Below are 16702 nucleotides of genomic sequence, written 5' to 3' on the forward strand. Positions count from 1 at the left end.
AGAGTTCGCAGGAAACTGGAGAGGTATATTTTTTAATTCGAAACTAAGGAGCCAAATGCATTAAATGCAGGTGAAGAGATGTTTGTTCATTTATGAATTATTTCAAGGTTAATTTCGGCCCGACGAATTATGGTGAAGGGGTACTCCAAGATTATTGTAGATATTTTGATGTTTTTAATCTTTGTTTTCAGGTTTCATGGAAATAGGAGATGAGAATCAATAAGTCAGAAATCTCTAGGAAGAAATATAATCAATCAATCAAGCATTTATATAGCGCACTACTCACCCGGAGGGCCTCAAGGCGCTAGGGGAGGGGGGTCCGCTACTGCTCGAACAGCCAGGTCTTGAGCTGCTTCCTGAAGGCGAGGTTGTCCTGGGTCAGGCGGAGGTGGGTCGGGAGGGAGTTCCAAATCTTGGCGGCGAGGTAGGAGAAGGACCTTCCCCCTGTGGTGGCTCTTCGGATGCGGGGGACGGCAGCGAGGGCGTGGCCGGTCGATCGAAGCTGGCGTTTGGGAGCGTAGAAGTTGAGGCGGCTGTTAAGGTATCCTGGGCATTGGTTGTGTAGGGCTTTGTGTGCGTGGGTGAGGAGACGGAAGGTGATTCTCTTGTTGACCGGGAGCCAGTGCAGGTCTCTCAGGTGTCCGGAGATGGGGTCGCGACGGGGGATGTCCAGGATGAGACGTGCTGAGGCGTTCTGGATCCGCTGGAGTCTCTTCTGGAGTTTGGCAGTGGTTCCGGCGTAGAGGGAGTTGCCGTAGTCCAGACGGCTGGTGACGAGGGCCTGGGTGACCGTCTTCCTGGTCTCGGTGGGGATCCACCGGAAGATCTTACGTAGCATGCGCAGGATGTTGAAGCACGACGAGGAGACGGCGTTGACTTGTCTGTTCATGGAGATGGAGGAGTCCAGGATGAAGCCCAGGTTGCGTGCGTGGTCTGTTGGTTTGGGTGCGCTGCCCAGGGCGGGGGCCCACCAGGAGTCGTCCCAGGCGGAGGGTGAGGATCCCAGGATGAGGACTTCCGTCTTGTCCGAGTTCAGTTTCAATTTACAAAAGGGGGTGGTGATGAACAGAGTGTCTGAGTTAAACAGCCCACTCTTACCCAGTCCAAAGATCAGGGCTTGATCCATCACCGTTATTTATCTCACTGCCCCATCCCAGCTCAGAACCTGGCTATATGCAAATCAGTCTGTCCCTGGCCCAGTGCATCATGGGAACAGGGCAGACTAAACTACCAAGCCAATTCTTCACCAGAAGTTCAGTTTCAGGCGGCTGTTCTTCATCCATTCGGCTACCTCTTTCATTCCTTCGTGTAGGTTGGCTCTGGCGGGTCGTTGGTGAGGGAGAGGATCAGCTGGGTGTCGTCGGCATAGGAGATGATGTTGAGGTTGTTCTGGCGTGCGATGGCTGTGAGGGGGCTCATGTAGAGGTTGAAGAGGGTTGGGCTGAGCGAGGAGCCTTGAGGAACGCCGCAGATTACTTCGGTGGCTTCTGATCTGAACGGGGGAGGCGGACTCTCTGTGTCCTTCCGGCGAGGAAGGAGATGATCCACTCCAGTGCCTTCTCCTGGATTCCGAAGTTGCTGAGGCGCTGCACTAGGGTACGGTGGCAGACAGTGTCGAAGGCCGCGGAGAGGTCTAGGAGGATGAGGGCCGCTGTTTCTCCGTTGTCGAGTAGGGCTCGGATGTCATCGGTTGCTGCGATCAGGGCGGTCTCGGTGCTGTGGTTGGCCCGGAAGCCAGACTGCGAGAGGTCGATGGATCCGTTCGTCTCGAGGAAGGCGGCCAGCTGCTTGTTGACGGTCTTCTCGATGACTTTTGCAGGAAACGGGAGCAGCGAGATGGGGCGGTAGTTCTTGAGGTCGGTGGGGTCGGCTGATGGCTTCTTTAGTAGAGCGCTGAGTTCGGCGTGCTTCCAGCTCTCCGGGAAGGTAGAGGTGTCGATGATGTCCCGCAGGTGGGGTGCGATGACCGCGTCGGCCTTGTTGAAGACGTGGTGGGGCAGGGGTCCGTCGGAGATCCGGAGTGGATGGAGTTCATCGTGCGGACGGTGTCTTCGGTGCTGATCGGTGTCCAGGCGTGGAGGGTGGTGGTTCAGTTGTGGCGTGCGTCGGTTGAGTGCTGAAGCTGTTGTGTATGTCCGCGATCTTGTTGTGGAAGTAGGAGGCGAGGGAGTTGCAGAGGTCTTGCGAAGGGGTGATGTCGTTGTTTCCGGCGTTGGGGTTGGAGAGCTCTTTAACGATGTTGAAGAGTTCCTTGCTGTTGTGTGCGTGGTTGTCCAGTTGTTCCTTGAATGCAGTCTTCTTGGTGGCGTGGATCAGTTGGTGGTGTTTTCGGGTGGCGAGCTTGAGGGCAGTCATGTTGTCTGGTGTTGGGTCTCTGCGCCAGGCTTTCTCGAGGGCTCTGCAGTTCTTCTTGGAGCTCTTGAGTTCCTCGGTGAACCATGGGGCTTTCTTGCTGCCGGGTCTGCTAGGCGGGGTCCTCAGAGGGGCGAGGTCGTCTGCGCAGTCGCTGATCCACTTCGTGAGGTTGGTGGCCGCTTGGCTGGGGTTCGTTGCGCTGGTGGGTGGGTTCTTGCTCAGGGAAGTCGCGAGCTGGTCGGCTGTGATCTTGTTCCAGCTTCTGCGTGCAACCTGTTGGTGGAACGTGGTCCTTCTGAAGCTGAAGTGGACGCAGCTGTGGTCTGTCCAGTGGAGTCCGGTTGCGTGGCTGAAGGCGATGTCCTTGCTGGATGAGAAGACGGGGTCGAGTGTGTGTCCGGCGTAGTGGGTGGGGGTGGTCACCAGCTGCTTGAGTCCGAGGTTAGCGAGGTTGTCCAGCAGGGTGGTGGTGTTGCGGTCGTTGTTGTTCTCCAGGTGGAAGTTGAGGTCCCCGAGGAGGATGTAGTCAGCGGAGGGGAGGGCGTGCGGGCTGATGAAGTCGGCGATGTCCTCGCTGAATTGTGTGCGTGGTCCCGGGGGTCTGTAGATGAGGGTGCCTCTGAGGGTGGTCTTGAGGTTGATGTGGATCTGGAAGTGCAGGTGCTCGGCGGGTGCGAGGGTGTCGTCGGTGTTGGTAGTGATGCGGATGGTGTTCCAGTGGATGATGGCGATGCCTCCTCCAATCTGGTTGATGCGGTGCCTCCGGATGATCTTGTAGCCGTCAGGGATGGCGATGGCGATGTCGGGCGCTGAGGAGGCGTTCATCCCGGTTTCAGTGAGGAAGGCGACGTCTGGGGCGTCGAGCAGGTTCCAGAGCTCGACGGCGTGTCTGTGGACGGAGCGGGTGTTGAGCAGGATGCACTTCAGGTGGCTGTTGCTGTTGATCGTCGTGGTCTTGGGCAGTGCTGGAGTAGTGCAGGTCCGGATGCAGGTGAACTTGCAGGAGTTGCAGCAGAAGGGTCCGTGGGTGCGTCTCGGGGTGGCCCGGTAGCAACCCGGGGTTTGGCCGGCGTTGAGTGCGTAGAGTTCGGTGGCGTCGTATATACAATAGAACAACACTGAAAATGAAGATAAACGCTTGTATCTATTGCCCCTAGGTGCCATACATTATACAGACAAATTAACTGATTGATTTGAGCTATGAGATTTAGAACACTAGGTCGTAATTCTGCCATTAATTTCACTTTGGAAAGACCGTGATAGTTTTTGATTCAAGCACAGTGAGTTTTTTCAATCTGTGTCAAAAATGAATTGGAGGCTCTAAGAAGAAGCCTCAGCTGGAGTATTAAGAATATATGGTATGTTAGATGCTTTTATTGAAGATAATGGACCAAATACAATGACATGAAAACTCTTATTTCGCAGCCAACATTGAAATATGGAAAATATCTTCATTATAATGGCAGCCCCAAACTATTCTGCAGAGCTAATATTGTCGTGACTACTAGCATTATGCGGCATGGAGAACAAAAATAAGCAGAAAGGTTATCTAAATTATGCACCAAAAAATGTAAGCTATATAACACAATATATGGCAGTTTTCATCACCTTTAGCTACAAACAACATTTTTGGTGAAATTAGCAAATTACACGTCAAAAGCAATTAATCCATAACTATGCAGTAAACGCTAAGGTCACAGAATTTGATAAACCCTCTGATGCTCACCGTTTTCCATAGTTTCAGCAACAATTTATTCATTAAAGGTAAAAAGAAAAAACCCTAAACATTCCATTTCTAATCAGTGCCCACTGTTAGCTGTACTTTGACAAAAACAGCCTTTTCAAGTTAAATACCCCAAAATAAACATTTAATATGAAAAAGACACAAGGGATAACATCAGTGGCAGCTGGCATCTACTGAGGAGGGGGTGAAGTGCAAATGGTTGGGTGCGCGCATGGGCAAACAAAATTTTAAAAAAAGAAAACACTAACTGGATCGTGACGGACAACATCCTTTTCACTCCGGAACTCTTCGGCAGGGACTGCAATGCAGGCGCAAGAAAACTCCCTCAACCGATCCTGGCCTGCTCACATGCTATTAACCAGCATATGAGCAGCTCCCCAATTGGTGGAAGCAGCCTCTCTCGGCGTTCCCCAGCACGCTGGAGGCCTGCACTTGCTCTCAACCCAGCTGGCTTAAGACATATGGGCTGAGAGGTTTAAAGTGTGCATGTCTGCCTGGCCATCGCAAGACGGCCAGCCAGAGACATGCTCACTTTACACATGACAGACGCCTATTCTACTGCGCACTTGCTGTTGCTGGCGCTGCTGCTGGCGCTTCGTTTTTAAATACCCTGATTTTGTCATTCTTGTTTTATTTTACTTTGCTGCACTTTTCCCCTGTTTTTAGCAGGGTCTTGCCCCCTCCTTATTCCGCACATAATTGGCTCCCTCACTGCCGTTTTGGCGGGCCTGGGTCCCGGGGGTGGTTCACTGTGGGCGCCATTTTGGGTAGGGCTGTAACTGTAGCTTTAGGCGCCATCTTGGAGCGTCCTCGCGCTCGCGCCAGGATTGGTGAGCATACTTAAAGCTACCCCCTCCCGCGCAGCGGGACGCGCAGGTGAGGACGCCGTCGCTTAGCCGGAGTCGTGCCTGAGTCCTGCCCGTCTGCGCTCGTCCGCGTCGAGGCAGCGCGAGGCGGGGCAGGCTCTGTATTTCATCATAGCGTTGCTTCGCCACACCTGGCAGGTATGTTGTCTTACACACGACCAGAGTTGTTGGCCATAGGGCATTTGTCCAAAGGATGTGCGTGTAAGCCGGTGGACCCTTTAGCTGGCCCATATAGCTGCGCCTGTAAAGGTTGGTCTCTTAAGAGCCCCACTAAAATACGCTCCTTGGAAGATGCCGCTCCTGTTACACGAACACGTGTTGCATCGCGAGATCTTCGTATCTGGTGCCTTAACGTCAGATCACTTGTAAAGCACCACTTGTCCATTTTTGATCTGATAGAGAAAGAGGATCCCGATGTTTTTCTAATGACAGAAACCTGGCTTCAGGACTCTGACTCTGCCATATTGAATCTTGCATTCCCCCAAAATTATACCATCTTTACTTCTAACAGGACCACAAGAGGTGGTGGCATCGCTATGGCAGTCAAATCCTGCTTTCCGGCTGAATGGAAGCCGTCGAGACTACCCGCATGTGAAAGTGCTATTTTCAAAGTCGCCTTTTCCCATCAATTCACTTTCAGTGGGTTGCTTGTCTACCGCCCCCCCCGGCAATGATTCTGTCTTTAGGTCTGCACTGGCCGATATGGTCAGTCCCATAGCACTCGGCTGTGCCAATTTTAACATCTTGGGTGACCTCAACATCCATTTCGATAATGGGTCATCCACTACCGTGAGCTCCCTGTTGGCGGATCTGGAAGCTCTCCAACTTACTCAGCTCGTCACCCTTCCAACCCACTCTGGAGGCCATATTCTTGACCCCTTCTTTTCCACACTTGACGGGTTAAGGTTGTCAGATCCGAGGTTGATGGGGTGGACTGATCATCTGCTAGTTGAAGCTTTCTGTCCGGTCCACGACAAGCCTTTTATATCTATGGATAGGCCTATCCTTAAAAGGCTTTGGCACAAACTCACGCTGGAAGAGTTTTATAGTATACTGGAGCGGAAACCTTTGAGCACTTTCACCAATGTGGAACAAGGTTACCAACAGTTCTGCGCAGTTCTGACGCATGGATCACCGACGCCCTGGATTCTCTTATACCTCTACGGTGGTCGAAAGGCCGGACAAAAACACCTAGTCCCTGGTATAATGAGTCTCTCGCAGAATTGAAAAAATCCTGCCGAAAAACAGAGAGGGAATGGAGACGATCCTATGACCCTGCTCTGAAAACTCGGTATTTCACTGAGCTGAAGCTCTACCATAGAGCTATCTGCAGAGCACGAGCTGCATTCTACGCTCATGAATTTGCCACCAGCCCTAATCCAGCAAAACTGATTTTCAAGGTACTGAAGGACCTTATGAAAAACAGATCCTCATCAGAGGTAATTTGCACAGATTCCCACTGTGACAAATTGGCCTCCTTTTTTGTGGAGAAAGTGGAAAAAATCTACCATGGGTTCGACACACTCCACCAGGATCGAGAGGCTACTGTCCCTGTCACGACGGACTATGAGCCCCTGGCCATTCTACCTGAACTGTCGACTGAGGCCTTTGACAGGTTCAGCCTTAGGGTCAAGTCAGGCTCTCCTGCGGACCCGTTAAAGCCAGCCTTCATTAACACACTTTCCCCGCTGTGCCGTGACCCCATATTGAACCTCATCAATATGTCACTATCTTGTGGAACGGTACCCACGGCATGGAAACAGGCAGTGGTCACTCCTATATTAAAAAAAGCCAACTCTGACCCCCGGCTGCCAGAAAACTATCGACCTATCTCCCTGTTGCCTTGGATCGCCAAAGTAACAGAAGCCCATGTCAACTCTGTTCTGTCTGAGCATCTGGTTCGCAACCAGATCCTGGACCCCAGTCAGAACGGCTTCCGGTCGGGACACAGTACCGAGACGGCGTTACTTTACATCACTGAACATCTTCGCCAGGTACTTGACTCAGGTCATACTGCAGCGCTTATATTATTAGACCTAAGCGCTGCCTTCGATACTGTGTCCCACCATATATTGATCCAACGCTTACAGGAGGCGGGAGTGACGGATGTCGCTCTCCAGTGGTTCCGATCTTTTCTGGCAGACCGTTCCTTTAAAGTGGCTATACCACCTGGCCAATCTGCCACCTATCCCCTGGAGCTGGGGGTACCACAGGGATCTTCGTTGAGCCCTACAATGTTCAACCTTTATGTGAAACCGTTGGCTGGTGTCGTCAAACAGTGGGGTCTCACGATGGCCTCATACGCGGACGACACACAGCTAGCGGTGACACTTAGTGGAGACCCTGAGGTGGAGGCCCCCAGATTCCGTGCGGGTCTTTTGGCAGTAGCAAGCTGGCTTCGCACCAACTGCCTTCAGTTGAATGCCACCAAAACGGAGGTGTTGGTACTAGGGAAGCACGCTGAGCTATGGGGTAACCAGTGGTGGCCATCTGAGCTTGGTGTCACTCCTATTCCAGCTGCTGGAGTGAGAAATCTAGGAATCTGGGTGGACTCTGCGCTCACCTTCAGGGACCACACCAAGAAGGTGGCTGCCACGTGCTATGGAATCTTGAGGGGTACTAGGCCAGTCTTAAAGTACTTTGATCCCCCTACCAGACAGCTTGTGGTCCAGGCCTCAATACTATCTCGGTTGGACTACGGCAGCTCATTGCTGTTAGGGGTGAATCAAGCGGAGGCCTCTAGGCTCCAAAGAGTACAAAATGCCGCGGCACGAGCCATTGTGGGCCTCCCCAGACATTGTTCAGTGTCTGGCACCATCACGGCCTTGCATTGGCTCCCGGTCAGACAGCGAATTAAGTTCAAGGCGCTGTGTCTGGCCTTTAAAATCTTGAAATCTTCTTCGCCACCGGCACTTGCCAATCTACTCACGCCCTACACGCCTTCGAGATCCCTGAGATCGGAGGGACTTCATTTGGCTGTTTGTCCACGCTTTAAGCTGAGCAGGATGGGTGGCCGCTCCTTTAGGGTGCTAGCGGCAGGTTTATGGAATTCGCTCCCGGTACACATCCGAGCTCTTGAAGATTTGCTTGCCTTCAGGCAGGCGATTAAAACTTTCCTGTTCCCAGTGTCTAGTTAATTTCTTTTCTTTTATCGTGTGTTATGTTATAGCGTCTGTCAAAGCGCCAGGATGCCCCTTTGCTGGGGCAGCTGCGCGCTATAAAAATATAAATAACATAACATAACATAACACAGTGCAAAGGCAGTCCTGTGCCCACTGCTCCTTCCTGCTGTCACTGAGCAGGCCCCGCCCCGTTCTCACACTCGATTCAGGAAGGGCTGATGATAAATAAAATGGTAATGAATTACCATTTTTTTTACATCTCTGGGGCTTTGGGGGGCACCCTTGGATAACTTGTCTCATGGTTCTGGTTCCATTTACAAACAACTCAGGATTTGGATTCCTGGTTTATAATGTCACCAGATTCCATCAGAGACTGTATTGTTACAGATTATGGGCGGGGAGGGGGGGGGCAGAGGGAGGATGCAGGGCATTGTTTTGGTTTACAAGAATTAACCTACATTTAAACATGGGCCTTGTTATGCTCTAGCAACATAGACCCTTTGCACTGAGATTTTGGATAGCATATCTGTATTCATCTGCCCCACTTTTCCAGAACAGAGATATCTATAGAGCTCTCCAAACACATCTATCCAAGCTAACACGGTGTTACTGGATGACTCCATATCACCAGGGCATCACCACAGCTGATGCGGATTCTATTAAAAGTACACAGAAAAAGAGGAAAGCATGCTTCTCTGCAGGGCTGCACAGCAACATCAAATAAGGGAAGAGGCATTCTTTAATAATTGGGAATAAAGGTATGCCGTAGGAACGCAAACAGAAGTAAAAATATTCTACAGCAAACAATGCCAGAAAGGCAATAGAAATAATCCAATTTAAAAACATTATGAACAGGTACAAGTCACATATTTGTAAATAAAACAAGTTCCTTTGAACTTACTGATTGTCAAGTGTAAAACTTCTAGCCTATGGTTTCATATTTGTTGTGATTTTCTTCAACATGTTGCTTTTACTGTTTACTTACAATTACTTAAAATATCTTATTTGCCGCTACATAAACATTATCAAATTCACTACACCAGTTATTTTGACTAAAATCCCACCTGTTTATTTTCTAGATGATCAAGCTCTCCTTTGCTGGAGTCAGAGCTGGAACCTTCTTCATCGGAGCTGTTGACGACCTCTTCCTCATCGGAATGAACTATGTCGAGCTCTCCGTTGGGATCCTCTTCAGATGACCTACTGTTAAGGCCAAGACAGATTTAGAAAAAGGGAATTTCTTCATGGAGAAAAAACTATTCCGAGCACGCATTCAACTTGTTGAGCCTGTTCAAGATAATTAACACAGAAAAGGCTTACGATATATGGACATCCTATAGTATTTTTTGGAACAATTACTTTTAGTGCATTTCTGTTTCACAGATTCCTAGGCAAGGCTAAATCAATGACAAACAAGTGCGCAAAAAGAATGACCAGGCAGCAGCAGCTCTCACAACCGGGAATACTAGGTTTACTCCTTTGTGGCACAACATTTACAATGAATGCAATCTGATCAGAGCTTGGTGCACTGATCCCTACCATGCCTGACACTCCACCCCTACAATAAACAAACTGGTATATCACCTTAAACTTGTCTCATCTACACAGGCTGAATATGCATGTAACATTTACCTAGCACACAGCACAAATGATTGTATGCCCTAAACTGCCAATAAGATCCGGACATAGGCCAAATGGGAGAAAAAGTAATGGACCACAAAAAATAAATATTTTGAGTTTGCTCATAAATGCCTCCACAATGATGTTTGTTCATACCGTTAAAGAAATGTTATTATTCTACTCAAATATGTAAACTTATTTATTCGCAACTCTACTCAAACCCTGCTCCTTATGGGAAGACCTAAAGAACCCAGGTGTCTACCATAAAACAAAGATTGGTAGGTGTGCTTGAAGACAGACTCAGACCATGGGATATAAAAAGGATCTGCACTGTACATAAAGACTAACTTTTTCCTAAAGATACCTCATAAAACTCCTAGAATGCACATTGAAATCTATTCTAGATGGCCTCTTAAGATTAGAGGGAACTACCATTGCTGGTCAGTAACCAGCTGGAAAAAATTGCTCACAGACTTCCCTTCTGCACCATTTCAATTTGATAACGTTAACTCTTGCACTCAGGCCACTCGGCCATACCTCAGCCTAACACTCCAACCACTCGAAGGGTAGCTAATGTCAACACCGGTTGGAGTCAAAGTAGTCACAGTTCATGAAGCATTGTTCTCAAAACACAAGAATTCTAACTTTAGGCATTGGAAAAGAGCCTTGATGTGCAATGTCAACACAAACTTGTATCCAATACAACACCACCTTCTGGTACTGTGCACAAAATGAGCCAATATATAAAAATTGCAGCTCTGCCCTGAAGCAGCAGCGTGGCCAAAACTATTTTAAAGCTGAGATCAAACTTTTATTGACAGTACAAAAAAAGGAAAACTCATGAGATAAAAAAACAGCACCAAAAAAACACAAGCGTCTCATCATATATATATATATTTTTTTAATTACAACAAACTGCACAAAAACAGTTTCCCCTAAGGCGCTGCACATGCATCGAAGAAAGCGCTGCTGGAGTTCAATAATAATTTCCAGAAGACATTCTTTCCTGTGCACCCTTGAAGCCGGCGGATTCTTTGGTCACCAGAGGCAATGTGGTCGCCTCAGTATTTTACAATGATAAATGAGCATTGGATTTTGTCGTCATGAAAAGTTAACTATCCATTTTCTTTGGGGTTTCAGAAACGAGACCAAAGTCAATAATGCAGGATATTTCGTGGTTTCCAGAGCTACAGGTGCAAGGGAATCTCTGGTGTCACATAACATGAATACACATACCCAGTCTGGATCTCGGGTGGCTGCAAGCAATCAAACACATACTGTCTGAAATATGAACGACCACAGAAAATTACTTAGCCAGGGCTTGAAAGTAATGGGAAGATGGATGTGCCATGGTGCAAAGCAACAGGCGACAGCCACGGAAGGTGATATCATGAGGCCTCTGGGTCAATTTTCTCAAAGTTGATTGCACACAGTTGAAGACAGTGAGCTAAGATAATCAGTGAACTGGCCTGGTCCCCTGGGGGGGGGGGGGCTGGGCGCTCTACAGCGTGCGTCAGAGCACCATGACAATGCCCAGACTGTCAATCAATCACTTTTAGAGCAGAGAGAAGATCATTTACTGAAACGTCGCCTAAAATGCTTGCGGGCAGTGCAACCGCACAATAACAACGCCATCTTGAGCTCAATCACACAGTAAAGCCAAACTGGGCTTGAATTTAAAGGGAACATGCATATCAAGTAACAATTGCATGGTCCCATGCACAAACCATCCTTGAAGGCCCAAAAATACTGTCTCTTACATTATGATTCGAAGGCTTTAAAAAAAAAACCACACACACACACACAACGACCCACAAGTCCAGTTTTGTGTTTAATGCTTGAGGTCGCCTTCTGGCTTGATAAAACTTCAAGGTGTTCAAACAAAAATATTACTTAGCTCCAAGATGTAATTCAATAGAAAAATGTATGTCAACCCATATCGGGGCCAATTCGTACCAAACGGCCTTTTCTAATACAGTTTTGCTTTGAGTGCATATGTTGTCGCGTGTGACGATCTATTGTTTGCTTTCAAGATTTTTCAAAACTTCACTTCCAGGTAAGCCGTTTTTATCCAGCCAGTCTTTTTCAAGCAATATAACAACATTTATTACATTTTAATAAAGTTACATGTTGCAGCATTCACTAAGGGTGCATTTGTTTACGACGACCCTCGTTTTGGTCGCATTCTGTCGTACGTCACATGTTTTTAAATTGTACAAACTGGTAATATCAGTGCTTGCCTAATTACATGTGTATGCATGTTGATAGCAGCTCATAGGTTGCAGGCCTTAATAACATGTCATACCATGCTCATCCTATACAATAACAGACCAAAACATATCATATTATACAATAACCAACCATTGAATACCATACTATACTATACAATAACAGCCAATACCATACTGTATATAGACAGTCCATACCATATTATAGCACACTTTACAATAACAGGCCATACCATAACATACCATACTACACTGTACAATGACAGACCGTACCATATCATACTAGCCTATCAAGTCATCCTCGCCTCCCTTTACTGCTAACCACCGAGCCCTCAAGTCACCCTCTTCTCTTTACCTCTACCCACCCCTAGGGGAGTAGCTTCAGGGGGGGGCAGTGTTGAGTGTTCCCCCTCTCCCCCAATAAATATCTTTTTGGATGAATAGTTGGGTAAGTTGATTTCAGTCGGGTATGGTTAGGTGTCTGTCGGATTTCACTTGGGATTTTTGTATACACACATTGCCAAAAACACACACACACACACTCTCATTCATCTCTGTTTTGAAAGCCCTAAAAATGTATATTGTACAAAATACTGTTTCTCTCATCATCTCCCATCATACTCTTATTAATCCGCATTCCCTTTTCACTGTCTCTTAAGCCCCACTCATGCACCCTGCTTGTCATACAATGTATTTTAACATTATATGCCGGCGTCATGTCTTTTAATCTTAACCTGTCCAATCATGAATCCTTTAGGGGTTGTTTACTCTACAGGCCCCCCGGGGAGAGACCTTGCGAATTGCTGAGGAGACCTTTTGACCTTTGGGAGTGATTAAGCGCCCCTGGAGTGATTTAGCGCTACAGCTCGCTGCACCCGCTTCGCGGGTGCCGCATCGCCGTCAGGAGAGAGCACTGACCTGAGGAAACGCTGCCAATTGTAACCTGGGGCGGTAGTGTGCTGAAGAAGAACTGGGCACATAACGCTAGCAGGGACTCAACTTACCAGGAGTCCCTGCTTCAACACGCACACCTGGTCCCGCGTTGTGCCGCCAGCCACGCCCACAGGTCGCCTGAACAAGGATAAATCCTTCTGGCGCCTTAATCCCTTGGGAGAGACCTTGCGAATTGCTGAGGAGACCTTTTGACCTTTGGGAGTGATTAAGCGCCCCTGGAGTGATTTAGCGCTACAGCTCGCTGCACCCGCTTCGCGGGTGCCGCATCGCCGTCAGGAGAGAGCACTGACCTGAGGAAACGCTGCCAATTGTAACCTGGGGCGGTAGTGTGCTGAAGAAGAACTGGGCACATAACGCTAGCAGGGACTCAACTTACCAGGAGTCCCTGCTTCAACACGCACACCTGGTCCCGCGTTGTGCCGCCAGCCACGCCCACAGGTCACCTGCTGACACCACGCACCACGCTGCACCATAGAGGGAGAAGCCGCCACCGCCAGGAGTCAACCGCCCGTAGAACTCCGCGCCGCCGCTCCGGGAACCACAACACCCGGCAGGCCTCGCGGCGGCGCGTAGAGTGACGCGCACAAGGAGCGCGAGCGGGTTCAAAGGCGGGCACGAACCCGCGTCGCGGGACGCGAGCGGGACGCCCGGGGCTAAGCCCGGGCAAAGGGCGGGCCCTCAGAGGCCTGAGGAGCCTGGCCTGTGCCAGGCACCCTGCTCGGTTGCGATCAGCCAAAGGACATCGAGACTGCATAACTGTAAGTTGGCTGCCACACATAATTGAACTCCCGTTGCACGGGGTTTGGTCCGGTAATTGATTATAAGTTGTATACATCCGTTTAGCGTGCCATATACAGGACCTGCCATGAATCACCCAGAGACTAGAAGTATGGCTTTAGCTGGGGCAAAAAAACTTACTGGCACCCTAGATGATTTTATAGTGCGCACGCATGCCCTTATTGATGAAGGGATCATACTGATGGACAGAAGGGTGTCCCAAGACCTAGCCATGGCAAAGCGTTCCTCTCTGGGTCACATTGCACAAGCTTGTACACCTAATAATGTATCTGTCCCAAAGTCACTTGTAATGGTACACAAAGACCAGGGCAGCGATTTACCTGCCTCACAGGAAGGTCTGGAGGCAACCCCAAATCTTTTTATGCTACCGGAAAATGGCCCGGTGGCAATAGAAAATGAAACCATAGATAGTACCCTAATAGAAAGGGGGAGGAAGGAGGGGGCTATCCCTAAATTAAAGAGTAGTAAACAAAAGTCGACTAAAACCACTACTCGTAAAGGGAAAAAAGCCCAGACTGGTAAGACCCATGACCCAATCCAGCCGGATCCCACCCTATTAAATGTATCCACAAACCCAGACGCTCACACTAATATTAATGGTGCCGCGGGTGGCCCCCGGGTAAGTGTGGGCATAACATTAAGTTTGCCAGATGAAACTATCTTGGATAGCAGTTTGGAGGGGATATTGGAATTAAGCGGGGTAGTTGATAATCAAGCTGGAGGGAACGAAGACAGCAGTAGCCTAAGCATGGTTAACAATAACATCTTTGCAATGCTAAAAATTCTCTTGGAACCCATTGAGGTCAGGCTACGATGTCTGGAAACAATACTGACTAATATCCATAAAGATATTAGTGCCCCTAGCTTTAATTCGAACAATAAAGTTCCTGAAAAGAAATCAACTACGAATAGACCACCCACAGCCGCTAAAAGCGATGGTAATACCAATCTATCTTTAAAAACTACCTCTATTCCACCTCCAAAACCCACCACTAACCCACCTCCAAAAGTTATACCAACACCTAAAAATCCCACCGTAATTGACCAAACAGCGCCACCCACGCAAATTCCTAAGGATAAAGTTAATGAAGAAAAGAGGGAGACACGTAGAAACATACATTTACCACCAGAAGCCTCAACATACGTTGTGGTCCTTACTGGAGTACCCCAACCTGCTGATAAATCATATGAAAACAATGGGGGACTAGTAAATAAAACAATACATTGGCTAAATGATAACTATCCTCTCCCCCCGGCCTTCAAAAGCAATATCCTTATGGTTGAAAGGGCTCCCTGGGTGGGGTACAATAATAATAAAAAAAGGATACAAGGTGACTGTGTGGTAATAACATTTGAGAATCCCCGCACCGCAGAATTTATTACATCAAGGCCCCCAAGAAATTACGGTCTGTCAGTTGTGGCTAGGCCATTATCCTATTTTTACCCGGAGGGTGAACAACCGGACAATAGGTGGAGTTGGACCAGGGAAAATCGACGCCATGGTGGTAATACTGGCCAGTTCCCTGATAACAACTACCACAATACACTGTGGAATGGGAGGCATGATGATGGCTGGAACATTGTGAAACACAAAGGCAGGCCTCCTTATTTTCACCCACAGGGTTATGATCCAGGATGGATAGGCAATGTCCAAATTCCCCCGTTTTTAGGTCTCGCCTGTCGATGCGCATGCGCATCGAGCAAGCGAGACTATAGGGGCTCATCCACTCTTTATCTAACTGCAAGGAATCGTGGCGATTCCTTGCAGTGCCCGTGACTTTTAAGGTCAATGCGCATGCGCATTAAGCTTATGCGCATGCGCATTGACCTTAAAAGTCACGGGCGCGTGCACGTCCGTGTTTGTTTACCCTTGCCTACTCTCTCTCTCCCCTCTCCGCCCCCGTTCCGCCCCCTCCCCTCCCGCCGTGTCGCATTTCTCCTCCCCCCTCCCCTCTCTTCCCTCCGGCTTCTTTTTTTTTGGGTTTATTTTACTCGCACCTCTCCCCTCTCCGCCCCCGTTCCGCCCCCTCCCCTTCCCGCCGTGTCGCATTTCTCCTCCCCCCTCCCCTCTCTTCCCTCCGGCTTATGGCGAGTGCTCGAACACTGGAACAGCACAGTTGGTACCACTGCCACGAACTAATTGAAGCTGCTTTGAGAGAGGATAGCTTATGAATGTTTTTTCAACTACCCCTCACGCTTTTCAACTACTGCTTGTGCTATACAACTACCGCTCGCGCTTTTCACATAACCCTTGCGCTTTACAACTAACCCTCAGCTTTACAATTACCCCTCGTGCTTTTCAACTACCCCTCGTGCTCCTTTACTCTTTAACAACGCACCCCTCGTGCTTTTCAACTACCCCTCATGCTCTCACCACTTCTTGCCTACTTTGCAGGGTGACACAGTGCCCCGCCTCGGTGGCCGCCTCTTCTGAGACGTCAGGGCAGCAGGTCCTGATAACAGATAAGGCGTCCTAAGAAGGCGCACCTCCCCCAGTGCAGGCTTCAAAGGCCCGGAAGCACCATGCGCCACACGCTCCAGGTAGAAGATTGGCCTCTCATTACCAGAATGGGTAGCGCTCTCTGAGTGCTCGAACACTGGAACAGTCAGGGTGTTTTCAACATGCCTTCATCTCCAACTTTCTGTTTTAAATAATGATAGTTTTCGCCTTGCCTACTCTCTCTCTCCCCTCTCCGCCCCCGTTCCGCCCCCTCCCCTCCCGCCGTGTCGCATTTCTCCTCCCCCCTCCCCTCTCTTCCCTCCGGCTTATGGCGAGTGCTCGAACACTGGAACAGCACAGTTGGTACCACTGCCACGAACTAATTGAAGCTGCTTTGAGAGAGGATAGCTTATGAATGTTTTTTCAACTACCCCTCACGCTTTTCAACTACTGCTTGTGCTATACAACTACCGCTCGCGCTTTTCACATAACCCTTGCGCTTTACAACTAACCCTCAGCTTTACAATTACCCCTCGTGCTTTTCAACTACCCCTCGTGCTCCTTTACTCTTTAAC

The 16702-nt window shown here is 49.0% G+C and overlaps 1 protein-coding gene across 3 annotated transcripts in view; it reads right to left on the reverse strand.

The window, feature by feature from the left end:
- The window catches only part of FGD6 (FYVE, RhoGEF and PH domain containing 6), a 217270-nt gene that overhangs the window by 83327 nt on the left and 117241 nt on the right, over positions 1-16702 (reverse strand). For all 3 annotated transcript variants that reach the window (XM_086919063.1, XM_086919064.1, XM_086919065.1), the window contains exon 3: positions 9152-9290. In XM_086919063.1, the coding sequence (XP_086775189.1) occupies positions 9152-9290 (139 nt within the window). The remainder of the gene's footprint in view (positions 1-9151; positions 9291-16702) is intronic.

Source organism: Lissotriton vulgaris, chromosome 1_1 (genome assembly GCF_964263255.1).
Source record: "Lissotriton vulgaris chromosome 1_1, aLisVul1.2, whole genome shotgun sequence".
NCBI classification, from domain to species: Eukaryota; Metazoa; Chordata; class Amphibia; order Caudata; family Salamandridae; genus Lissotriton; species Lissotriton vulgaris.